This window comes from Maylandia zebra, linkage group LG4 (assembly GCF_041146795.1).
Source record: "Maylandia zebra isolate NMK-2024a linkage group LG4, Mzebra_GT3a, whole genome shotgun sequence".
Lineage (NCBI taxonomy): Eukaryota > Metazoa > Chordata > Actinopteri > Cichliformes > Cichlidae > Maylandia > Maylandia zebra.
The window spans coordinates 22,373,489-22,399,154 of record NC_135170.1 but is presented as its reverse complement, the minus strand read 5'-3'; the positions used below and the strand labels follow the sequence as shown (position 1 = coordinate 22,399,154).

General features: G+C 39.6%; 3 protein-coding genes across 5 annotated transcripts in view; all 3 read left to right on the top strand.

Moving 5' to 3' along the window:
- LOC106675070 (nuclear GTPase SLIP-GC) overlaps window positions 1–12,811 on the top strand; it is a 141,663-nt gene extending 128,852 nt beyond the window's left edge. The window contains exons 12-22 of one of the 3 annotated variants that reach the window (XM_076883181.1): window positions 8,927–9,020; window positions 9,103–9,190; window positions 9,308–9,429; window positions 9,634–9,810; window positions 9,911–10,059; window positions 10,152–10,269; window positions 10,379–10,487; window positions 10,572–10,702; window positions 10,986–11,073; window positions 11,164–11,208; window positions 12,056–12,811. In XM_076883181.1, coding sequence (XP_076739296.1) covers window positions 8,927–9,020; window positions 9,103–9,190; window positions 9,308–9,429; window positions 9,634–9,810; window positions 9,911–10,059; window positions 10,152–10,269; window positions 10,379–10,487; window positions 10,572–10,702; window positions 10,986–11,073; window positions 11,164–11,208; window positions 12,056–12,087 — 1,153 coding nt within the window. In that variant the 3' untranslated portion in view covers window positions 12,088–12,811. Of the gene's footprint in view, window positions 1–8,926; window positions 9,021–9,102; window positions 9,191–9,307; window positions 9,430–9,633; window positions 9,811–9,910; window positions 10,060–10,151; window positions 10,270–10,378; window positions 10,488–10,571; window positions 10,703–10,985; window positions 11,074–11,163; window positions 11,251–12,055 lie in introns of all 3 variants that reach the window. The other 2 variants (XM_076883179.1, XM_076883182.1) reach the window with 2 other exon arrangements.
- The window catches only part of LOC101474776 (nuclear GTPase SLIP-GC), a 162,196-nt gene that overhangs the window by 114,154 nt on the left and 22,376 nt on the right, over window positions 1–25,666 (top strand). The gene's annotated exons all lie outside the window — the stretch shown is intronic.
- LOC143418369 (uncharacterized) lies at window positions 21,929–23,839 on the top strand. Its single transcript, XM_076883156.1, has 2 exons — window positions 21,929–22,283; window positions 23,173–23,839. The coding sequence occupies exons 1-2, from the start codon at window positions 22,024–22,026 to the stop codon at window positions 23,441–23,443; spliced, it is 531 nt and encodes a 176-aa protein (XP_076739271.1). The 5' UTR covers window positions 21,929–22,023; the 3' UTR covers window positions 23,444–23,839.

Below are 25,666 nucleotides of genomic sequence, written 5' to 3'. Positions count from 1 at the left end.
ACGGGCTGATACAGACAAGGGCCCAAACACGTCAATGCCGACATTGCTAAAAGGTGGTTCCATGCTGAGCCTGTCTGGAACAAAAACAGGAACAAAAACATAATATTCCCGAAAAACGCTTTGCCGATACGATCAGCTGTTTGTTACACTTCCCACATTGAAACAGACGTCAGCGCGAACGATCGCATGTCCGCATTTCCTGCCTGAAACCGGAAGTGACGTCATTTTCGCGGAAAATGTAGTTTTTTACTTGTAGGCCTTAAAAGCCTATAATGGTGTTTTTATAAGTCATGCTTGACTTTATATTTTTCTGAATAGTTGCTGGGATGCTTAGAATGATGCACATTCTGTTTTCTTTGCAAATTTGCATCATAGGATTGTTTTTCGTTTTTCCTGCAGTAGATAAAAATTGGTGTATCTCAAAAATAAATCTATGAAGACACTCAAAATAAATTTCCTGTTGTTGTAAACTATTTTTTGCAACTTTTTTGTATTTAAAATTTTGAGGGATAAACCTCTTAAATTTCTCCAAGTAGAAATTTATGTAAAAAACAAACAAAAATGATTTTCAATTTGTTTGTACTTTATTGCACTTTTTTCACTTTTTAAATCACTTTTTTGCAATTAATGTAGTTACTATGGACTTAATGCATACATATTATTAAAATATGGGCTATGACAGTTGTATTGATGTATAGCAACTTGAAATGTTCCCAAAAATGGCACTACAGCATATAAAAATATAAAGTAAGCTCTGGCGGACTTGGTTCTATGGTAGGTCTTAAAGGGTTAAGAGCGCTTTCCTTTCTTCTATCCGGTCGTTAAGTCTGACGTCACTAGCCGTGTCTGGGCCTAAACTCCGCTGCAGGTCCATATATCAAACGATCACTATGGCATTACTGAGAGTTGAAAAACTGTCTAAAGTCTTTCATCTTTAATAAAATGATCAGTGTTCTGCTCTACCAGATGTAACAATTGAGTTTAACATCCAGGCATCCGTGAAAACGGAATTTATGACATTTAACGGAGTTAGAAGTTAGCAGGAAGTTAGCTCGCTAGCTTCTATCTAAATACAATATAGCATGTCCTGACTGCGGGTTTTGGAAACAAATTAAAACGTACAGCTCTGTTATCACATCCAACATAAATGAAGACAGAAAACTAAACAGCAGTGACGTTTGTGCAGGGAGTGCAGAATTATTAGGCAAGTTGTATTTTTGAGGAATAATTTTATTATTGAACAACAACCATGTTCTCAATGAACCCAAAAATCTCATTAATATCAAAGCTGAATGTTTTTGGAAGTAGTTTTTAGTTTGTTTTTAGTTTTTGCTATTTTAGGGGGATATCTGTGTGTGCAGGTGACTATTACTGTGCATAATTATTAGGCAACTTAACAAAAAACAAATATATACCCATTTCAATTATTTATTTTTACCAGTGAAACCAATATAACATCTCCACATTCACAAATATACATTTCTGACATTCAAAAACAAAACAAATCAGCGACCAATATAGCCACCTTTCTTTGCAAGGACACTCAAAAGCCTGCCATCCATGGATTCTGTCAGTGTTTTGATCTGTTCACCATCAACATTGCATGCAGCAGCAACCACAGCCTCCCAGACACTGTTCAGAGAGGTGTACTGTTTTCCCTCCTTGTAAATCTCACATTTGATGATGGACCACAGGTTCTCAGTGGGCTTCAGATCAGGTGAAAAAGGTGGCCATGTCATTAGTTTTTCTTCTTTTATACCCTTTCTTGCCAGCCACGCTGTGGAGTACTTGAACGCGTGTGATGGAGCATTGTCCTGCATGAAAATCATGTTTTTCTTGAAGGATGCAGACTTCTTCCTGTACCACTGCTTGAAGAAGGTGTCTTCCAGAAACTGGCAGTAGGACTGGGAGTTGAGCTTGACTCCATCCTCAACCCGAAAAGGCCCCAAAAGCCCATCTTTGATGATACCAGCCCAAACCAGTACTCCACCTCCACCTTGCTGGCGTCTGAGTCGGACTGGAGCTCTCTGCCCTTTACCAATCCAGCCACGGGCCCATCCATCTGGCCCATCAAGACTCACTCTCATTTCATCAGTCCATAAAACCTTAGAAAAACCAGTCTTGAGATATTTCTTGGCCCAGTCTTGACGTTTCAGCTTATGTGTCTTGTTCAGTGGTGGTCGTCTTTCAGCCTTTCTTACCTTGGCCATGTCTCTGAGTATTGCACACCTTGTGCTTTTGGGCACTCCAGTGATGTTGCAGCTCTGAAATATGGCCAAACTGGTGGCAAGTGGCATCTTGGCAGCTGCACGCTTGACTTTTCTCAGTTCATGGGCAGTTATTTTGCGCCTTGGTTTTTCCACACGCTTCTTGCGACCCTGTTGACTATTTTGAATGAAACGCTTGATTGTTCGATGATCACGCTTCAGAAGCTTTGCAATTTTGAGACTGCTGCATCCCTCTGCAAGATATCTCACTATTTTTGACTTTTCTGAGCCTGTCAAGTCCTTCTTTTGACCCATTTTGCCAAAGGAAAGGACGTTGCCTAATAATTATGCACACCTGATATAGGGTGTTGATGTCATTAGACCACACCCCTTCTCATTACAGAGATGCACATCACCTAATATGCTTAATTGGTAGTAGGTTTTCGAGCCTATACAGCTTGGAGTAAGGCAACATGCATGAAGAGGATGATGTGGACAAAATACTCATTTGCCTAATAATTCTGCACTCCCTGTATGGTTACTGAAGTTTGGCTAGCTGGTATATAGCTGGTATGTGCTACGTGACCGCTAGCGACACAGCTATGTTAGCATAATATAAACAAGCTAACTTTTTTTCCACTCGATAAAAGTTAACGTGAGTGTTATCGGTGGTCAGGAACAAATGTAATCGCATGGCAGGATGCTGTAAAAGGACCAAACTTCAGCCGGGAGAACAACTGAGATAATCCATCCACAATACGAGGTTAGTCATTCATATACTGCTGCATGGGCTGGGCTGTAGTTACATCCTAAGGTTTTAAAAAACAGAGCTTAAATAAATGATTAGCGGTAATAAAAGCTGAGGGAGGTCAACAGTGATCACTGACTATTTTATGAGCTTTTTGAGATTAAATAGAAGAAAATACATAGCATTAAACATGTTAACAACACAAAAGCCATATTAACCCTTTAGAGCCGATCGGAGCGGGAACGCTCTGTTATGCGTAACTATTTTTAAATCCCAGTAGCACTGCAACCACGTAAGCTAGCGCAAAAATTTTTTTTGCATATGAAACCGGAGGAGTTGTACTTACATCTGATGCCATCAGCTTGTCCTAGGTCACGGTTTCCTTCCACATAAAGCTTTGCAAAAACTGCATAAAAAGCGCTTGCAGGAACAAAAACATGATATTCCAGAAACGCGCTTTACCGATCTGATCAGCTGTTCAAAACACTTCCTACGTTGGAATAGACGTCAGCGCGAACTTTTGCATTTCCGCCATTACCTGCCCGAAACCGGAAGTGACGTCATTTTCGCGGAAATGTAGTCTTTTTTGCGATCAGGGCCTCAGGGCCTATACTGCTCTTTTTAAAAGTTATCTTTGACTTTATGACTTTCTGTGTCGTTTCTGGGATTCTTAGGACTCATATTGCACTGCTGGAAATAGTTTATTTTGATGCATATGCTGCTTTTTTGCAAATTTGCAGTATAATATTTATTTTCATTTTTCCTGCAGTGTATAAAAATTGGTGTATTTCAAAAATAAAACTATGAAGACACTCAAAATAAATTTCCTGTGGTGGGAAACTATTTTGTGCAACTTTTTTGTATTTACAGTTTTGAGGGATAAGACTCTTAAATTTCTCTAACTACAAATATATGTTAAAAAATCAAAAACGATTTTCAATTTTTTTGTAGTTTATTGCACTTTTTTGCAATTTATGTAATTACTATGCACTTAATGAATACATATTATTAAAATCTGGGCTATAATGGTTGTATTGATGTATAGCAACTTGAAATGCTCCCAAAAATGGCTCCACAGCATGTAAAAATATAATATAAGCTCTGGCAGACTTGGTTCTATGGTAGGTCTTAAAGGGTTAAACCCAGACTACTTTAGGCCCGGAAGTAGGATTCGTCACGTCATCGCTTAACGACCGGATTGGCTTCTCTCTAAACCCACAACACCTGGGTAAGGGGTGGGGTTTATTGTGTAGCGGGCAGCGCTCTGCTGGATCATCTCTAGTGGATGACTCGCTTCCACATTGGGTGCCAAACGATGCAGTCCTTGTACCGTTGGAAGGGGGTAGAGGATCCGGAGAGACCCTCGTTTTAAAAACTGCCACAGCTTTGTGACCTTCGGCTTTAGACTGATAACTCACTGCTGAATGCTGTCTGTGTAAGGCCAGGGTCGTTGCGCATCCGTGCTTCCTGACACACAAAGAAGCCGAATGGGGGATAGGGAGCCCTGCGATCTTCTTTGTACTTAAAGCCTAGAGAAAGCCATTTTTCCTGGAGATAAAATGGCAGCTTCTGCACCACAGGGGTAACACCATGAGGAGTATCCAGATAACTAAGCCCAAGCAGGTCACCATCTTCTTTGGCAGCCTGTATTTCCGACAGCAAGTCTCCTAGCTCTCTTAGCTTACGACCGTCTCTGTTTGGAATCTTGGGAAAGTTGTCTAATCTTTTCAAAAAGACACCCTTGATGACCTCTGGTGCACCATAGCATTCATTAAGCCTATCCCACATAGCTCTGAGTCCGTTTGCTGGTTGTTTCGCAGACACGGATCGTATTCGTCTGGCATGTTCAGCTGAGTCCTTACCTAGCCATTTCACAAGAAGGTTAAGCTGTTCGCTTGGTGAGAGGTTGAGGCCTCTGATGGTATTTATAAACGATGCTTTCCAGGCTCTGTAGCATTCGGGACGGTTGTTGAAGTGAAGGAGCCCTGTAGACACCAGTTCGCGTCGAGCCATAAATCTAACAAGGTCTGACATGTTCTGCTCCATTTCTAGCGGAGTGTACAGTGGACCCCTTTCCTGGCATGTGGTCTCATGTGGGTGACTGAAGTTGTCTGGGGTTGTAATATAGGCGGTGCCAGTGTAGCCACTGTCTAGAGGCTGTTGAGCATAACTGACCGTTGGTTCTTGTTTAGGGGTGTAAGTGTCACTTTGCTCTGCTTTGCTTGGGAAATGTTCCTTTAGAATTGCTACTATGTGTGTGGTTCGTGCTTGGATGTGTGGTACTGCAAATGGCTTGGGGCTTGCTCAAGTATGTGCATCAGATCCTGGCGTAAGAGTCTATGATCAGCGAATGCTGAGGGAGCTTCATCTCTGTGTTACCATTGGAGGTTTCTAGAATGGGCATGGTTTGGCTGCCATGTGTGGCACCCTTCACATATTCCCTTGTGCGTGTTACTGGGTCATCAGCAGGAACATCTATTTCACTAAGAGTCTCGTTATTATCTTGAATCACTGCAGCCTCCAAAGCTGCAGCCCTTTTTTCCATGCGTACTTTATTCAACGACGCTTCAAGACGCATTTTTCGAAGCTGCATAGAGGCTTCTAGTTCTGCTTGCTGCAACTTCAGATCATTCTTTTTATCCATGAATGCTGCTTCAGCCTTAGCTGCCTCAGCTTCTGCACGTGCTTGTGCGGCACCTGCCTTACTTGCAGCTGAACTCCTAGAATGCCTGGAGGAGCCAGATATATTAGATCTGATTTTCATGAATGTACTGGTTCTCTGTGACATGTTGCTGTCGAGTGGATTTTGCCAACATCTGCAGCTGAATCTTAGAGCTGAGCTGTTTCTGGAGGATAGCTCTATATGCCGTGCAGTTCCTCATGAGACTGGTCTTTGAGAGGCTGTCGTTTTACTGTAATGTCCTCTGCCTCTAACGCATTGCTAGTCGACATTCAGACTAAACTCCTCTTCAAAATGACCACGCAGACAAGAGGGCTTGACTTCACTCCCTTTACTTAGGCCAGTTGAAGTAGGGTAAAACCGAGAAAACAACATGAAATGCTCTTAGAAATCAAAGACAAGGACAAATACACAATAACAGTACAAATGACTTGTTTAGCCAAAAGCGTTAGCGAATCCTCTCTTTACAAACATTTCAGCACTGTCCCAAAACGTCGGCTGCATCCTCCGGAGGCTGCATTTGAAGGCCGATTACGTCACAGCCAGGTGACGAAGGCTGTCCCAATTCATTGACTCCTTCAAATGCGGCCGACAAATCCATCCTTCATTTCCCCAAATTTGAAGGATGGGTCGGGTGTGTCCTTCATGGCCCACCATATCTCAGAATTCATAGCTTGGCCCAGCCAAATTTCAGCTGCCAACAATGGCGGCCGCTACTAAGTTTTAAAATTACTCTTATTAATCTTTCTGGGTCACAAAATAAACTTTTAACATATTTTAAGGCGAGAAAGTAGCTGTGTAAATTACAAATATCTGCTTGGTTTATCAAGACATTGCATATTTGCAAAAGTGTGACGACGTTTTCGGAGACGTGGGCGAAAGTGTGTGTGTGTGTTTGTTTGTGTGTGTGTGTGGTTTCTGTAGACAAAACATAATGATACAAACCAATTATAACTCAAATTGCACATTAAACATAAAGATACAACTGAGGTGTACTCAAATGCAGTATACAAGTAAATAAGCTGACATATTTCTTCAGACTGGTTACATAAACTTAGTCAGACATTATGCATTAAGACACCACATACAACTATGCACTGAAGGCAACTTTACACTGTTTATCAACTGGTACACAGAGCAGAGAACCAACAACACTTTTACTTGGTATCGGATCGGAAAGGAAATCAGTGGTATGGCACATCACTACTCTGAACTGAAGCTGCGGAAATACGCCTATGGTGCATTCAGGGGGTATGGGAAATCCCATACACAAACCTAACCCTTTTTTACAGGGACAGCAAGAGAGAAGAGGGCGAGCAATAACAGGAGAGCAGGAGGAGAAAGAGATGCAAATGACATTATGGCAGCTTTTGTCTCGGACTCCCGGACCATCAGCACCGGCTCCCCTCAGGGCTGTGTTCTTTCTCCTCTGCTCTTCTCCCTGTACACCAACTGCTGCACCTCCACCCACCAGTCTGTCAAGCTAATCAAGTTTGCAGATGACACCACCGTTATTGGGCTCATCTCGGACGGGGATGAGTCTGCCTACAGGAGGGAGGTTGAACGTCTGGTGTCCTGGTGCAGCCACAACAACCTGGTGCTGAATGCCCAGAAGACAGTGGAGATTATTGTGGACTTCAGGAAGCACACAGCCCCACTCCCCCCCATCATCCTGACTGACACCCCCATCACCTCTGTGGACTCATTCCGCTTCCTGGGTACCACCATCACCCAGGACCTGAAGTGGGAGCCCACCATCACCGCCGTCATCAAGAAAGCCCAGCAGAGGATGTACTTCCTGAGGCAGCTGAAGAAATTCAACCTGCCAACACGGACGATGATGCAGTTCTACACTGCAATCATCGAGTCCATCCTCACCTCCTCCATCACCGTGTGGTACGCTGGAGCCACTATCAGGGACAAACTGAGACTGCAGCGTGTTGTGCGCTCTGCTGAGAAGGTGATTGGCTGCAGACTCCCATCTCTGCAGGACCTGTACACCTCCAGGACATTGCGGCGTGCAGCTCGGATCTCAGCTGACCCTTCTCACCCTGGACACAGTCTGTTTGACCTGCTCCCCTCAGGCAGGAGGCTCCGGTCCATTCGCACCAGAACCTCTCGCCATAAGAACAGTTTCTTCCCCTCTGCTGTTGGACACATGAACAATAACCATATGACTGTTCCCGCCACTAACACATGACCCTACGCTGTGTTCACTGCATCATTCCATGTTTGGCACTGATCACCACCTGCACTCATGTATATATCTTTCTACGTAGCACTCTTAATTCTTATTCTCATGTATATATCTCATGTATATCTCATGTATATATCTTTCTACGTAGCACTTTTAATTCTTATTCTTACTTTTATTTTTTCATGTCTATTTAAGCCCAACTTATGACACTATGTTTGCACTGAAGCACCGCAGCAATTTCCTGATGTTGTAAACCTGCTCAACATTTGGCAATAAACCCCTTTCTGATTCTGATTTTATGTATGGTGCACATAATCTATGAGATTATATGACATCATGCATATCCTGGCCATTACAGTCAAGTAATTCAACAATTTTACATTTTAAAGCAAAAGTACCATTACACTGTCCGTCCGCAACAAAGTTAAAGTAGTTGCTGTGACAAAAAAAAACTTGTGTGTAAGCATGTCAGCGTGTGGTGATGTCACGATCCAAAAAGTATAAATGGTACCAGCCTTCAATATTTGCGAGTTTGTTTTTTAAAAGAGTCAAAATAAATACATTGAACAAATAAAGCCATATCATCATAAATGACTGGAGCTGCAAGGCAGACAACTGAAGCGTAATAGGTTTATTTATAATGAAACAAATATATAAAATGAACTGGTGAATTAGTGGAGAGCACCACCCTAAGGTGATGGTCTGGGAGAGAGTGCTCAATGACTGTCAGGGAGAAATTGGGAATCTGTAGTGATCAGGTAAGTATTTTGGTGTGAGGCTCTGACAACCTAGGTTAGCAAGTAGGAGTGTGAGAGGATATTAACCAGACAAGACGTTTAAAACTAGAATTCAACAAATTGGAGGACAACCACCATCAGGCAGAAAAACATTGCCACAGCCAGTCTTTAAATACAATCTACATGTTAACAATGAGTGTGCAGCAGTCAGGGAAAGCTCAGCTTGGTAAGAAAGGGAGATTTTACACATTTCACCAAAAAGTCCAAGAATAAAAAATCACCCAGCCTGCCCCGGATTAATGATGGTGATGATAATAGTGATGATGGTAACAGTACATATTTGCACATTTCTTGCAGTTCATCAGCTGATATCCATGATCGAATAGTTAAAAGAAACATTCAAGTCAAGGATGGAGTAAGGAAAGAATTCAACAAGCGAACCAAGATTAAGGTGAGGTTTATAGGCTGACAGAAAATAATACAGACTCTCCATAGTTGTAAGGATGCTTTAAAATTAAACAATTTTTCCTCAGACACACTTCACTGATGACAGTTTCAAAGTGTTCACAGTGAGCTCCAAAGAGTTCCTAAAAGGGAAGCATCTAAGTTCAGAAGAGACTGGTAGGTGAAGTCTTGATGCACATGTTGTTTTAGTTTGCTCTGACTGAAAGAAGAATTATTTAATTTGAATTAAAGTGTGTAATGTTAAACTGTGGCACTGAAATTTCTTCTCAACAGAAATAACCAAACTTAAAGGATTTTTGCAAGATCTCAATGACTGTTACTCAGAGACAGTAAACTACGTGAGTGGAGCTTATGGGATTCTATCTTTGATTGAAGGTGCCAGGTGCAGAAAAGAGGTGAGGTCAAGTTATCTATGTGGAACAATATTTTACTGAAATTTAAAACTTCAAATGTTTACTCTGACACCTAACAAAATTTTAGTTATCAAGATTTCTTGACAGGCACTGAGTGACAACATTTCAAAATGATTAATTAAAAAAAGAGTTGTATTTATGTTATTACTGCTTTAATAGAAAATAAATATACTGTTTTAATTTCAGGGTGTTGGAAAAGCAGATGATGTATGTAAAGTTCTCGAGAAAAACATGACAGAACAACTTGATCAAGTCAAAAGAGCAGTTGATGAAGCGATCAAGGATTTTGAACAATGTCTTACAGAAGGGGTTAAAAATTCCAAAACCTCTGAAGAAAAACTGAAATCCTTTTTGGACCGTGATGTATGTATCTGAATTTTAATTATTATAATTCACATCATAGCAACAGATTTTGCACTTTATATGAGCATGTGTTTAGAATTGTTTTCCTGATCTGTTACAGAAACAGCCTAGTTTTTTTAAGACACTACAGGCTGTGGTTAGAAAAGACGGCATCCACAAAACAAAAAAAGGGGAACACATAAATCTCAACACCGTATTAGCTTCATGCTTGACTGACAGCATTGATGAAAAATTCAGAAAGACCTTCCCGTGAGAATAAACAAATTACTATCATATTACACTATACTTAAAATGATTAAAACAAACTTGTCAATACTGCCATCGTGAAACATTTTTTTCAGAAATGATGTTAAAGGCGGATCTTTCAATGGAGTCATCAGTAGATTTTCACTTGACACAAATTCGCTGATTCAAAAATACCAAGATGTCAAACTGCAGCTGATATTTCTCCAGACAGAGGTACGACATGAAACAATCCAGTTTGTCAGTCCATTATAGCAGAATTTACCTATTCACTCTACAAATACTAATTTTGTTTATTAACTGATCCATGTTTCATGTTTTTAAGGAGGATAAAATTAAGACAAAACTCAACAAAATAATCCTAAAGGGGAAGAAAATCATCTACAACAGTCTAACAGAGACAATTGAGAAAAACATGAAAAAGTGCTATGAAGGTAAGAAGATTGTCAGCTTGTCACTATAATAAATCACAATTGTACATAAAAAATGTTTTGACAAAGTTTATTCTTTTCTTGTAGATGCACGAAAAATTTCAGGGAATGATGCACTAAAAAAAATGAGGAAGACTATTGAGAAACATGTATCCTTAAATAGGAACATGTATGAGGACGCAAAAAAGACCATGTTGGAGAAGATGAATGAACTGATGGTTTGTCACATTACAAATTATAATGAGACCATGTTGTGTTTTTTCTATATTTGAGTGCTTTTGCTCAGTCTGAACATTCTCTAAAGATTAGCGAATGGCTGTTAATATTTGTATTTTTCAGCATTACAAAGATTTAGTCTGCAATGATGAGTTGAACTGAAGAGCTTAAAATATGAACTGGCCACAAGAACAAACATCTACCCATTAATTCAGATGTTTCAGTTGTTTTAAACCTCAATATTTGACTCTGTGAAAAGTAATAAAAGCTCTGATGTTTAATTAGATGATCATCTGTAAGGAACTAAAGGAAACCATGGACCACTCCATTAAACTCTCACTCAAGGCATCAGCTTTGAGTGAGAGTCTCCCGGGTAAAGAAAATATAGGCTATGAAAGTAAATCGTTAGTAAAATGTTGAACAATGCTAAGCCCATGTTTTTATATATTTGTTTGCTTTTCAGATGTTTCAGAGCATCTTGAAACTGTGCAGCAACATTACAATGAAGGTAAGGGCAGTCAAGAGGGAGACATAACATCATAGTAGCCAGGTAAATATTTAAATGTTATTTCATGTTACTTTAAAAGTTCCTATGAATTCTCAAAGAAAGAGGGTGAAATTTGATGACAATCCTAAGCACCTAAATATACAGTAACTTTTAATTGTTTAATATATAAAATATAATATATAAAATATGTTTAATTGTGTTTAGTGTCAATTATAAGTTTTTCATAATTTAGAGATTAGAAGTAGCCATTTTAAATTACATATGGCCATTTAAGCTGTCCTTTTGTATTTTCATCATCTCAGCTAAAAAATCCAACTGGTTCATTGTGGCCGGTAATGTTATGCAGTGTTAAAGTATGACACCACAACGTTACATCTTCTTCAAAAAAAGTTTAGAAGCAGCTGCTAAACAACTGCTAACAGTGGTGACACCAGAAGCACTACCAACATAAAAGTTCAGGTTTTGCTCAAAAACTTCCCTGAATATTGTCCACAGTCTTTGGACAGAAGTAACTTATTGACTCCTATCGGACTGACAGCTGAGGTAAACATGCTGAATTTGTTATTGCTAAGCACAGATGAAGTATTTGAATAATATCACCACTTATAATTTGTGTTATTTTACCCTTTTTGTATCCGAGTCACCTCAAACATGTTCAAATAAAGTGTTTCCAAAAATGAGTTTCTACACAAACAGTAACAGAAACAACAGATATTAAGATTTTCTATTCTAGGCTGAGGAGCTTTCAAGACATCTTAAAGCACATCTTAAGTACTGACACTTGTTCTGTTTGCCTGAGCAACTGAGTGTTAAAAATCTTTGTGCTTATTATTACTGGATGTTTCAGATTTGCTCCACACAGTAACAGCAGAAACCTGATAACACACTCAACATCTCTGAGGGAACACTGACCAAAAGCATGAGGTCTCTGGATATCGCCACAGATATTTCTGTAATGTTGTGTTTGACTTTTAATGAATTTGATGAAATTTGATTTTTCAGTCCTCACTGCAAGAAGGTCCTGGGTTTGAATCCAGTTTGAGGCCTCTCTGTGTGGACTTTGCATGTTCTTCCTGTGTCTGTGTGGGTGCTCTCTGTGTACTCTAACTTCTTCACACAGGCTAAAACATGCGTGGGGGTTAGGTTAATTGGTGATCTTGGATATAGATGTGCATGTGAGCAAGAATGATAGTTAGCTGTGTGACACAGTTATTATAGTTTTGTATTTTGTCATTAATTTTTATTTTATTTCATTTTGACTTTTTGTTTTTATTTCATGTTTCAGTAAGTTTCAAGACTGTTCTTATTTTCAATTTATTATTGTTTGAAAATGTTTAGTTTTAGTTCAGTTTTGTCAGAGGCAAAATTACGAAAACCAGTAGAAACAATAGGAATGTTTCACTTTTTGAAAACAGTTGACCCACTTGTCTTGTACATGTCCAGTGTCTCAAACACGTCCATCAATAACATGTCAGGCACATTGTAATAACATTTTTACCAAACTAACAAATACTGAAACTAAGGCTATTTCCTCTATAAACTGATTTGTATTTCAAATGAGGTCATTTAATCATTTCTGTTGATTATTGTTTTTATTTTGTTTAACTAAAATATTCATATCTAGTCTTAGTTTTTACTTTAGTTTTATTTGAGTGGAATAACCTTAGCAAGCTCTTCAGGGTGTACTCTGCCTTTTGCATGACAACTGGGAAAGAGTTCCAGCAACCCCGAATTGGATAAGCAAAAGGATGAAAATTTTTAAGCATGAATTCCTCTCAGGGGTATTAAGGTTTTTAAGATTTTAGTTGTTAGGGTCTAAACCAAAAGGGCAGCACTCTGTCCAAAAATTTTTGATGTCTATTTTCTCCATTTTGTTGTATTTGGTCATTATTTGTAGACCCTAGTTATACAGAAAATTATACAGCGGTAGAACTACAATGTTACAGATTTTAATTTTAGTGCTTTACAGGAATACTGTGATATTCAGACTCTTTCCAGTTTTAAGGATTCAATTTAAGTAAATTTAAAGATTTATTTTCTTGATGTATTTGTCAGTTTTATTCTTAAACTTCTATAGAACATGACTTATGTATACCACTTTACTTATATTTCTAACATAAATATGAATTTACTCTAATACAATGGTTTCTTTGGTTGTCACATGAGTAATAAAGCAGCAGCAAAAAAATAAGTCTCTGCTTCTGCTTTAGCTATTATATCATATTGTTTTCTGTTGTTTCTATTCTGTATTGATTCCATAGCTGTAAGATGTAAACATGATTTTTCAAATCCTGATCTTATTTTTGCCTAAAAATAAGCTCCCTGCCAAAAAGTATTTTGCAGCACCACAGTAGTTTGTAACATACAACAAAATTATATTTGAAGACTGAACCACAAGCCATTAAGTCAAATGATTGTGGATACTGCTTCCTCTGAAGGTGTTCTTGTCTGGGTGGCCTTACAGGTCATCTACAATCCTCCAGTCACATGTCTTATCAGCAGCTCTCTTCTATAATCTGTGTACCTGGTAACTAACTGGGTTAAAGTTTAGTGGTCTGGAAAATAGGGCCCAAGGATCTGTTAACTTTTATAGGCAAAGTAACCTTTTATAACCTTTTGTGTGATATTACAGTTTTTTCTGATGACTTAAGCTCTTTTTTTAAAACTATTGGCTATTTTTGCTAAACTCTACATGCAAATAAGAAAACCCTTCACCAAATCAGCAAAACATTGTTTACTTGTAAAAGCTAATAAACCTTGCTTAACTCTGCAAACCTTTGTAAAAATGGTATTTTCGTATCAAACAGTTAACACAAGCCATCACATTAATAAGCACACAATGCACCAACTACACACTGATGGTATGAATAAAAAAAAATCTGACTTTTGCTTTCTCTGTGCACAAGGTAGGCTATGTCAGTTTGTGGTCATACTTTTGTCATAGGTCCGTAAACATAGTGGGATCCGAACTTCAAGTACTGGGGCCTGTTCTTCGTACCTCGCTAAGTAAGTTAGCTGGATTAGATTGTTGACGATTTCGCGTGATCCTGGATCGTTCGGTTCCCCGAAGCTCATCCGGGACTTGCTGTCATAGCAACAGAGCCGTAAGCGTAAACCTGCTCGGGAGCAGGTTCACTTTATGTAAACAGGATTAGATCGCGGCCACGCAGGTATGTCCGCTTCATTTATACGAAAGCAACAGCGATATTCCACCACTGTTTCACCATGAATAAATAACATCAATGTAACTAAAGATAATGCAGCACCTGATCCTTTTATTGATGTCACACAGATACATACAGGTCATTTCCTAAAAAAGGGAAATGTACTATTAACATTCTATTACATGTATGTGATTATTACAGATGTAATTCATATTTCAGAGTAGTAATTGTAAATTACTTCGTGTAATCAAGATGAGAGACCACGGCTATAAAAGCCAAGGTGGATTTGGGAAGCCTGTCGCAGCCATGTCCTGTCCGTTTACGCGAGCCACCCATTGCGGAAGGTGCAAGATTGATAAGGAGAGTCCTCAGAATTCAGCGTATATTGCGGGATAGACAGGATCCTTTAGCTCAGCGCGACAGTGTGCTCATTGAGAGATATCGATTTCCCCGTGAGGGTATTATTTACTTAACCAACTTGTTGACGAGGGGGTGCAGGACCACCACCTGTCTTTTTTTGCTCTGCCCTTTTCTTGGTTGCTGTTATGAACAAACAAACAGATTATTTCAGGGTCTCTTTCCAAGAGACGAAAAGCAATATAAGTGATAGATATTACCATTCTATAGAATATTCTTATATTTCACTTTTACTTGTTCCCATGTTCTAGTGGGTCCTGTTGTGGCTCTAATGTGAAAGAGGATATAATATAACAATATAATATAATGTAATATAATATTGGATAATATAGTGTAATATAATAAATCTACCCTACCGCCTACTGGTGTTGGCCAGAGGGGCCGATGGCGCAATATGGCAGCCTCGCTTCTGTCAGTCTGCCCCAGGGCAGCTGTGGCTACAACCGTAGCTGCCTCCACCAGTGTGTGAATGTGAGAGTGACTGAATAGTGGCATTGTAAAGCGCTTTGGGTGCCTTGAAAAGCGCTATATAAATCCAATATATTATTATTATTATTATTATTAAATTACTTACGAGTTTAATTTGTCAGCAACTTTCTGCCAGCCCTCTCTCCTTGCTTTTGCAGCCTTTGCAGTGTTCCCTTGCGTTCTGATTTAACTCTGAAACTCCTGAAATCCCTCACTCAGGAGTTCTTGCTCTGCTGCCGAAAAATACCGAGCCGAGCGCGCTCCTTCGACATTTTCGCCGACCAATCAGAGGGTTGCCGATCACTGTTTCTGCTATCGATGCGTATCCCCTTTTACGGCACCCAGTGATCGCACATTACTTCATCCAGCTGTACTAATCGTCAACAGCAGGTGTGTTCGGGGAACCGGATTAGCGCGCTCACGGTTAGCGCGATGGTTTGGTCTTGGATGTTTCATTTGATCTTGGATGTAGTAAGCGACGTACGAAGCACAGGGCCCTGGTGTTTATTCACACACATCAAAACAAAAACAAGTGTTTATTTCCAAGTCAAAACAAAATAGTAATTTCAATGAGGAAAAAAAAGAAATCAGTCTACATCGTGTCGTCTCTCTGGGTCCGGCCACAGAATTTCGTCTACATCACATGCAATGTCCTCTAGTCCAAAGCACCGGGGAAAATATCTTCTGGAATTTTACATCTATGGTAATGTTGTGTTCCTCATTAGCATATGGCAGTGCTACAAATCTTAGTGCAAAGTGACTGTACTAATTGATTCTCATTTCAAAATGTCCTTATGATGCTTGCTACAGTGTAGCGGCTCAAGTTAGGCTGAACCCGTTGGCCAGCTTCCCTCAGGGTCATTCCATGGTTGATTACACGGTCCACTATTGTGGCTCTGATGTCATCAGCAATTCTATTTCTTACTCTTCTTACCCTTCCCCCTCCCCCTTCCTCGTCCTCCTCTTCCCCCTCCTCATCCTCCGCTTGCTTCTCCTTGTCATCCTCTTTGTCCTACTTCTTCACCTCCACGTCCTCTTCCTTGGCCTCCTCTAATTCTCACTCTACTCACTCTTCCTGCTCCCTCCATTGTACTCCACAGCTTACCTGTACCTTATTTATAGTGCTTAGGCTGATTGCAAAGTGAACTAATTATCTAAAACAGTTGTCACATGTGACAGTGTGCCAGACAGCTGGCAAAGTAGTGTAAACTAGAAAAATTTGCATTTCCTGCGAAAATGCAGTGTGGATGCTTTAAAGCTGAAGCTGTATGCAAAAACTAGCTGAAAAAGCTGAAAAGTTGCAGAAATTGTAAAAACTTTGCAGAAGCAAAGGAACTTTGCTAAAATGGAATAACTTAGCAGAACTGCAATATCTTAGAGGAAACATAATACTTGGCAGAAATACAATAGCATAGCAGAACTTAGCAGAAATATTGTAACTTACCAGAAACATGATAACTTCTCAAAAATACAAGAATTTAGGAGAAATAGTATAAGATAACAGAAAGAATATATTTAGCCAAAAATACTTAAGCATTACAGAAACACTATGATTTAGAAAAATAGTACAACAGAGCAGAAATACTGTGATTTACCAGAGACACTGTGATGAACTATGAATATTGTCATTTTAAATTAATACTATGTTTTAGCACAAATACTATCATTTGGCAGAAATACTATGTTTCAGCACAAATACTCTGGTTTAGCACAAATATTATAACATAGCAGAAATACAATTATATAGCAGAAGTGCTGTATTTAGAAAGAAAAATATAATATAGTAGAAATAGTATGATTTAGCAGAAATACTGTAACATGACAGAAATTCCTCCACTTAGTAGTAATACTTTAACATAACACAAATGTTATGATTTGGCACAAAAATCATGATTTGTCAGAAATACTTTAGCAGAAATACTATGATTGAGCAGAAGTACTAAGATGTAGTAAAAGTACTTTGATTTAACAGAAATACAATTATGGAGGAGTAATACTTTAAAATGGGAGAAATATTGATACACACAAACATACACAGAGCCTAAAGGGAAGAGTATTTGTGCCATGGAGTGTTAACAAGAATGTGAGGTCCATATTAGAAAAGCTGGTAAAATCATAAAAGTTTGCAGAATTGTAATAAATGATGAATATGAATTACTGGTCTGTGATAGTGTATTAATTTATAGGGAAAAAAACATGTTGACAAGGTGGAATCGAACCCACGACCGTTGGTTTGCAGACCCGTGTCATTACCAACTGCGCCACTGGGAAATAGAGCGGGCGGCTTGAAAAACAGGGTGATGAGCAGTCAGAATTAGATCACGGTGAGAGGCGAAAAACGCCGTTTTTTGGAGTTACAAAACTTTGTGTAACTCAAAAACTAGGTGGACTAGAAGCATAATTCTTGTATTGGGTGAATCAGCGGACTTTGGTGTACTTTGACCGCGATTTTCATTGCTCTCTGTACATCCGTCGCTGAGATATGACGAGAGAAGGAACGGCAGACCTCAGATATGATTGGCTGGCTGGGAAGCCGTGCAGGGCCTGATATGTGCATTTGAATGTCTGAGTCCTCACAGAGGATTGGCTGCCTGGCAGAAATATATAGAAATAGTATGATTAAGCATAAATACTACATTTAGCAGAAATACTATATTAAGCACAAATCCTATAAAAAGCAGAAATACTGTATTAAGCACAAATCCTATAAAAAGCAGAAATACTGTATTAAGCACAAATCCTATAAAAAGCAGAAATACTGTACTATGATTTGGTAGAAAAACTATAATTAATCAGAAATACTATATTTGGCAGAAATACTATATTTAGCACAAATCTTATAAAATAGCAGAAATAGTATGATTTAGCACAATAGTAATAACTTAAACAGAAAAATTGGAAAAGCAAAATTGACAGCTGAAAAAGTGCTGACCATGCTGAGGGTCCCTTAAATATACTTGTTAAATGAAAAAAAAAATATATATATATATAACAATCACAAATATGGACACATAAGGAAACACACATGCACAGAAAAACACACACACATGATCCAATTCAGTCAACCAGTCTAAATATATTGAATTTAATTTCTCTCTCTCTCTCTCTCTCTCTCTCTCCCTCTGTCACACACACTCACACACACACACACACACACACACTCACACTCACACACACACACACACACACACGGAGAGAGAAGCAAGTTTCTAGCTCAGTCAAGCAGCCTGGGAGTTGCTGAATTTGAATCCACCAATCAGAGAGGCTGTGTATTTTTTCCCACCAAAACAGGTGCACGCAGCACAGAGAGACACAGGATTTTTGCAGTCTATTTCTCATAGTGAGGACTCCCCTCAAACAAATGACCATAATTTCCTAACCCTAATTTTGTTCAGAAGACATGAGGAATCTTAAAGTGTTGACAATTTATCATTAAAATATGATTTATTAAAGATATTTGACTTCTAATGCACCATAACTGAGTAGAGCGAAGCAAAAACTGCCTTGACCTGCCCTCAAACAACGCTTTGTAACTCTAAATCTATTTGGAGCATCGATATCATTCTTTCACCGTAAGAGACAGCAGGATTTGGTGAACAGTCATGGAAATTTTCAGGTCTCTGTGGAAATCCAACAAAAAGTTATGACGAGAGAAAAAAGTGGTTCATTTCCAGAGTTTGAAATCTGAAGAAATCTGAGCGAAGGACGAATTTCCTACCCTCAAACAAGTCTAACTCATTTCAGAACGGTAATAGGTGAGAAAGAAATTCTTGAATTGTGAGCGTCAGGAGTGTCTGAAGATATACTGGGACAAGCCTCATGTCTTAACTTTGTTTCGTTAAGGAGATATGACGATTCGAATATGCCTCTCATTACAGAAATCAAGCGGTGATTTTGAACAAACTCTCCATTGACTTTCTATGGAGAGTTTTCCGACTTTGTGTTGGTCTGAGGAAATTTGCAAAAATTCTATAAGTCCCACAACAATGATGGTGACATTTCCTGAAAGCCAGCAAAAATACCTACGTTTTGATGTATAATTTGTGGAAGTTGAGTGAAAATTGAGCAAGTAGCAAGAAGTTGTTCGGACATGAAGAAAAGACTGCAAAACCTTCAGTGGCACACTGGAAGCCAACAGCATAGCAACCATAACAACGCATGTATTTTGTGAAAAATCACAATTTTGCAACTGAAAACTTTAAGAGGCATAAAAGTAAAACGGTAAAAGATTTGAAAAAGCTGATTTATACCTGAATAGCCCAATAATTTGAGAACATTTTAAAGTTTGAATGGTTGTTCTAGGTGAAAATATGAGGAAGTAGTTAAGTTTCAAAAACAAGCAAATTTTAGCAGAATTGCAGAAGTTTCCCATTCATTTCAAATTAAAGGAAAAAGGCTTAATATTTTAAAAAGTATAATAGTGAAAAATACCAAAAGACATAGCCGTCATTAGCAGAAATAGCAGAATAGTTTAAAATTTGAACGGTGAAAATAGCACAAAAATTGTGGAAGTAGATCCACAGCGAAAAGTGTACAGAAACATCAAGAAGGAACTCAATAGTGTGGATGCTTAAAGCATCCACACAATAATAGCCGTAAATGTGTATAGTTTTGCTAGGAGTGTGTTGATCATTTGGAAATTGAGCGTAAAGCAGTGAATTGTGTTAACAGTTCTGCAAAAAGAGTGCTGTGCAGTGTTTGTGCTTTTAGTTTTGCAAACTCAGTGAGTGGTTTTGCTATAAGTATTAATAGTTTTAGAAATTGTGCTATAACAACCACAGTTAGGGTTTAAGCATTCAGAAAAAAACTGTAATATAACATTGTCTGAGTGACCCAGGGTCCATGAGCAGTTGGGGTCCATTTTATATATTTTTCTGCACTGTGCTGCCTTTCCCGTGTTCATGCTTGTGTATATGGAGGTATGTCTGTGTGCGCGTGTGTTGGTGCAGTTGTGACCGGCACCTTCAGGCTTGGTGGGTGTGGCCTTTCCAGGTTGCTGAGCACACCTGAAGATCATCACACACACCTGGAGCTGATCAAGGCTCGTTGAGCAGCTACTTAACAGTGTGGCTGAGCGCTCCTCGACGTGGGATTGTTGTGTGAGACTCCACGTCAGTTTTCTAGAGTTACAAGTTCAGTGTATATGCCCGCCATTACAAAGTGTCCAGACGGTTGCCTCTATTATTTTTCACCCAGGAGGAGCATGGAACGGTAGAGAGAGAAAACGTTAGAGCACTTATGCAAATATGTGATGTCTTGATGAATCGAGCAGATATTTGAAGTTTACACAGCACCATTCTCGCATGAAAATATCTTAAAAGTTTATTTTGTGACCCAGAAAGAGTAATATTTCAAATTACACCACTCTGTGTTCCTCCGCCACTGCCTCGTTTGAGTTTTGGACGAAATGGATTCTGGGATATTGCATTTCGTCATTTCGAGCTGATTGGAGACCAGAACAGCCAATCAGATTTTTTTGCATCCAAGTCTGTGATTGGCTGGTTTTGTGGCACAAATATAACGGTGTAGAGAATAGTGATGGGATTTCCGGCTCTTTTTAGAGATCCGGCTCTTTCGGTTCGGCTCACTAAAAAGAGCCGGCTCTTTCGGCTCCGAACCGGCTCTTCAGGTTGTTTTGTTGCTTTAATTAATTTATTATTAACAATAATATAAAATTATGCACAAAAGGAATTACTAACGTAAAAAAAAGTGGTTTTATTTGTATATGTTTATATATAAATATATGCAGTGGCCCCTAGAGACAAAACACGTACAAACTCCAAAACACATTTCTAGCATGAACTGAACTTCCAAAGCAGAGCTACTAGATCACTTAAATTACACAATTGAAAGCATGTGTGTATTGTTTGTGTATTTCTACACAGGCACTCATATATATTCAAATAATTTAAAAAAAAAGTTCATTTACCTGTTACTACCACACACCAAATCCGGTCGTTGGTACTTACTGGCTTGTGTAGCCACTCGGTAACAAAAGCTCAACACTGCGCCCAGCATCCTGGAGCACTTCTGTTGTCTTTTGTACGTGTTTTGGAGTTTTTACGTGTTTTGGAGTTTGTACGTGTTTTGGAGTTTGTACGTGCTTCAGAGTTCGTACGTGATTTGAAGTTTGTATGTGCTTTGTCTGTAGGGGCCACTGTAAATATACTTTTATTTTTTCACTCCACATAAAATGTAATAAATAAATCATATAATACAAAAATCAAGTATTCACATTTCAACTTTTAACTATTTAAATTTTCAGCTTTTTCCTTTTACAAATTTAAAGTGAAAACAACACAAAACACTGCAAACCACAACACAATTAAATATAAATTATAATATGAAAACAAAAAGAAGATGCATATTCTCTGTCATATGGGCCTGCATGAATAAACTTTCTGAATCCTTTATCATCTGCAACCGAAAATAGTTGTGGATGATTACTATACCTTTCTAATGTGACGTTGTTGTCCCTGGCTCTCTTTCTCTCTCTCTCCCTCTGGCTCTGTTCCTGTGCTACTGAGTATAACTACCGCCCCTCCCCCCTCTGCCCAGCATAACGGTGTGTTCACACCGAACGCGATGGACGCGAATAAAACGCCCCAAACGCCCCTAATTTGACGCGTGTACATTCGCGTCTCAACGCGTGTCCAAGAAAAATCCGGAAATGTGGGAGGAATGTGGGAGGGAGTTGTGCCAGACCGGTATCTTTGCAAGATGGCAGCTATCGAGCTAGCGCTTGAAGAGAGAGTCTCCCTTCTCTATGTACTGTGGAGAGCAGAGCAGCAGCGTAAAAGACGTCCTCGCTGTACCTGGGTCCATCAGGTCCTCCAGAGGCATGAGCAGTTTGGTGAGTTTCACCACTTGCTCCAGGAGCTGCGCCTGGATGACGGCCGATTCCAGCGCTATCACCGTCGGCCAGTTTGAGGACCTGCTTTCCCTCGTCGGTCCCAGCATCGCCCGCCTAGACACCAACTACAGACGCTCAATCCCACCTGCAGAGCGCCTGTCCGTCTGCCTGAGGTTAGTAAAACTATTTAATACGGTAGTCCTTTATTGATATCTGTGCTAATATGCTAATCCATCCAGTTATACACTGCTAACATGGATGTGCTATGCTAACAGTGAATGCTGTCGGTGTTTACTGAAAGCAAACTGTGGTACAGAGACGACTCTTTATAATATTTCTAGTGATACTCAGAAACTCTCATCAAGTCCCGATTTAATTCGATTTATGCTGTTATCAGTGTTTGCATGATAGCATGGCTGTGGTGTCACATCAATGTATGCGCTCGGTGTTTGCTGATATCAAACTGTAGCATTAGGACCACTGAGTTAACCTTTGTAGTGATACTCACTCCTTTTTATTTAGACCTGGTTTAATTCTGGGATAGTTGAATATTTGTATATAATCCCTGCAGCTGTCAGACTCTATAGCAGGGGTCACCAGCCTTTATTAAAACAGAGTTAGATAAAACTGTGAACAGTTTGGTTCATCTCTAGTTACATGGTTCTATCTTGATAAGCTGTCTTATCACAGATTAATTTTTCAAAAATATTAATGATTTAAGCAAGGAAAGGGCTACATGTCAACACACAACTCTTTATTTCTATTAATGTCTTACTTCATTCCTACCTGATTGACATGTTTAGGAATTATGAGTGATTGGCTCACTGTAGTTGTGAAAGTTGCTACCAATCAAATTATGATATGTTAAAGTTAAAACAAAACACAACTGTTTTAGATATTATCTAATATACATTTTGTAATTATCCTTATAATTACAAAATGTTTTATGTAAGATTTAAGTTTTGTGATTTATATCTGACATCACAAAAGTATTTTGGAATTTGAATAATGTATTTTGTAACTGCAGTACACATAATACTGATTTTGAACAATTTTGTCCAGGTTCCTTGTCACCGGGGACTCCTTCAGGACCATCGCGTTCAGTTTCAGAGTCGGTGTGTCCACGGTGAGCCAGATCACCCCCCAGGCAGCGACGTCCATCTGGGACTGTCTAGTGGACGACTTCATGGCTGTGCCTTCACCTGGAGACTGGCGGTCCATCACAGAGGGATTCCAGGAGCGCTGGAACTTTCCTCTGTGCTGTGAAGCTCTGGATGGGAAGCACATCCAGACAAAGGCACCCCATATATCATATAGGAGACACACACATTGATATACACTAAATATTCATTTCATTTCTTTTTTGTGGTGCCCAAATTTATGCACCTGCTTGATTTTGTTTAAACAATTATTGCACACTTTCTGTAAATCCAGTAAACTTCTTTTCACTTCTCAAATATCACTGTGTGTGTCTCCTGTATGATATTTAACTGACATTTTTTATTGTAACAACCAACGATTTATACAGGAAAATAATGTCTATTAACAAGGTTGCCCAAACTTCTGCATCCCACTGTATCAGTATATTTTGTCATTAGTATAATATGAAATAAATTCTACATGTGTCAAGTCGTGTGCCAACATTTGCTGTGTAGTAGAACTGAGACATTAGTCATTATAAACATTTATTTGAAATAATATTAAAAGTCTCAAACAGAAAAACATTAAACATAAATATATAAAATATAAGTATTTACAGAGAGACAGGAATAAAAAGGACCAGCTGCTCTCCAGAGCAGGAACAAGGCTGAGGAGGAAATGCTCCATTGGAGACTGGTGTGGCCTCTTCAGGGACTCCAGGATGGCCAGCTCCACCACCGATGGACCGTCCTGGGACCCGTCCCTCATCTGCCTCGGAGCCGTCCTCCTCTGTGGGCCTGTAAAACAGCACAAAACACAAAGAAATGAGAAGGCTGCTACTAGATTTTAATTTCAACATTGAAAAAAAAAAAAAAAAACAATAACAGGATATAATCAGATTGGTTGTAGATATTTAGTAAAGGTGATCACAAGGGAATCCCACCGACTAAAAAGGTATCAGTGCTTGCTGTACATATCTGTGGGTGCAGCAGCAGGAGCTCAGGGACTGGGGATGCTCTGCTGCAGAATCAGTTGGTTCTATCAATACAGTATTAAATGTTAACAGGTTGGATATAATAATCGTAGAGTAGACAGTGGTCCCTCATTTATTGCAGGGGTTCTCAGAATAACTAGCCCCTGGTCACAGTTCTCACAATTGATTCTCAAAGTGCAAACCTTTGTAGATTGCAAAACGTAAAAGTATTATTATGCCGCGGTTTGTCTTCATCTGCCCGCCACTTTCATGCACCTTTTTCCCTCACGGTGCAGGTGTCTATTTCCGAATGAGGCTCATAGTTATGGGTGTTTTTGTGCTGTTTTTTCTATTGGACGCGATGGTTATCAAAACCAAACGTGATAAATTTGGCAAGCGCAGGAGATTTGTCAATCAGGCTGCAGAATGCAATGCTGTACTGTGCAATAAAAAATCAGCGAAAAAGCAAAGCAGTGACGGATGAACAGCGGGACCACTGTGTGCTGTTTATTAATAAGCAATAAAATATATTCCTAAATGACAACATGCATAAAAGCAGAACGGTATTTGTACGTCAGTGGGAAAATAGCGGTGGCTTGCTAGCTTTTGTGCGGCTTCCCGGGTCAGTGAAAACTTTCAAAAGAGAAATGAATGAACTTACCAGGTTGCCTGATCTCTTCACATATCTTCCTCCAAGCTCGGTCCTTTTTATTCCTGTCTCGGTACTGAAAGCAGCTGGTGTTGTACAGCTCCGAGTTGTTTGCTACCGCATTGATTAGCCTTCCCCTCCATTGAAGTATGAAAGGCTTTGGCTGGATCTGCCCCTTTGACCTAGGTAACAGCCACGTCACCAGGCTCCTGATTGGTTGTCGCGGCGCGATTTGACGCTGGAGTTCAGATTTTTCCAACTCGAGCGGTAGACGCGAAACGCGCGTATGCACAAAATGCAACACAAAAACTCACGCGCGTGGTTTTATTCGCGAGTCAAACGCGCCAGACGCGCTACACTGACGCGCGTTTCACGCGTTTTGGCGTTTTCGCGACGCAAATCTGCTTCCGAATTTTCGCGGGACCCGCAATCGCGCGTCATCGCGCCTTTCCATTGACTTTACATGTAAACCTGACGCTCTATTCGCGTCCATCGCGTTCGGTGTGAACACACCGTAAAGCACAAGGCTCAGGTGCGAAGTGAAGCGGAAAAAAAGTGCGAGAGAGAGAGAGAGAGAGAGGGTGAGAGAAAGAAAAAAAAAACCCACGTGACGGCTCGCGATAAGGAGCTGGCTCGCGTCGTTCACGTCAAAGAGCCGGCTCTAAGAGCCATTTCGTTCGCGAACGACCCATCACTACAACCTATCTCTAATAATCGGCTATGTACCACAGGCCTTCAAGCTGGCTGTAGTTAAACCTTTACTCAAAAAGCCATCTCTAGACCCAGCAGTCTTA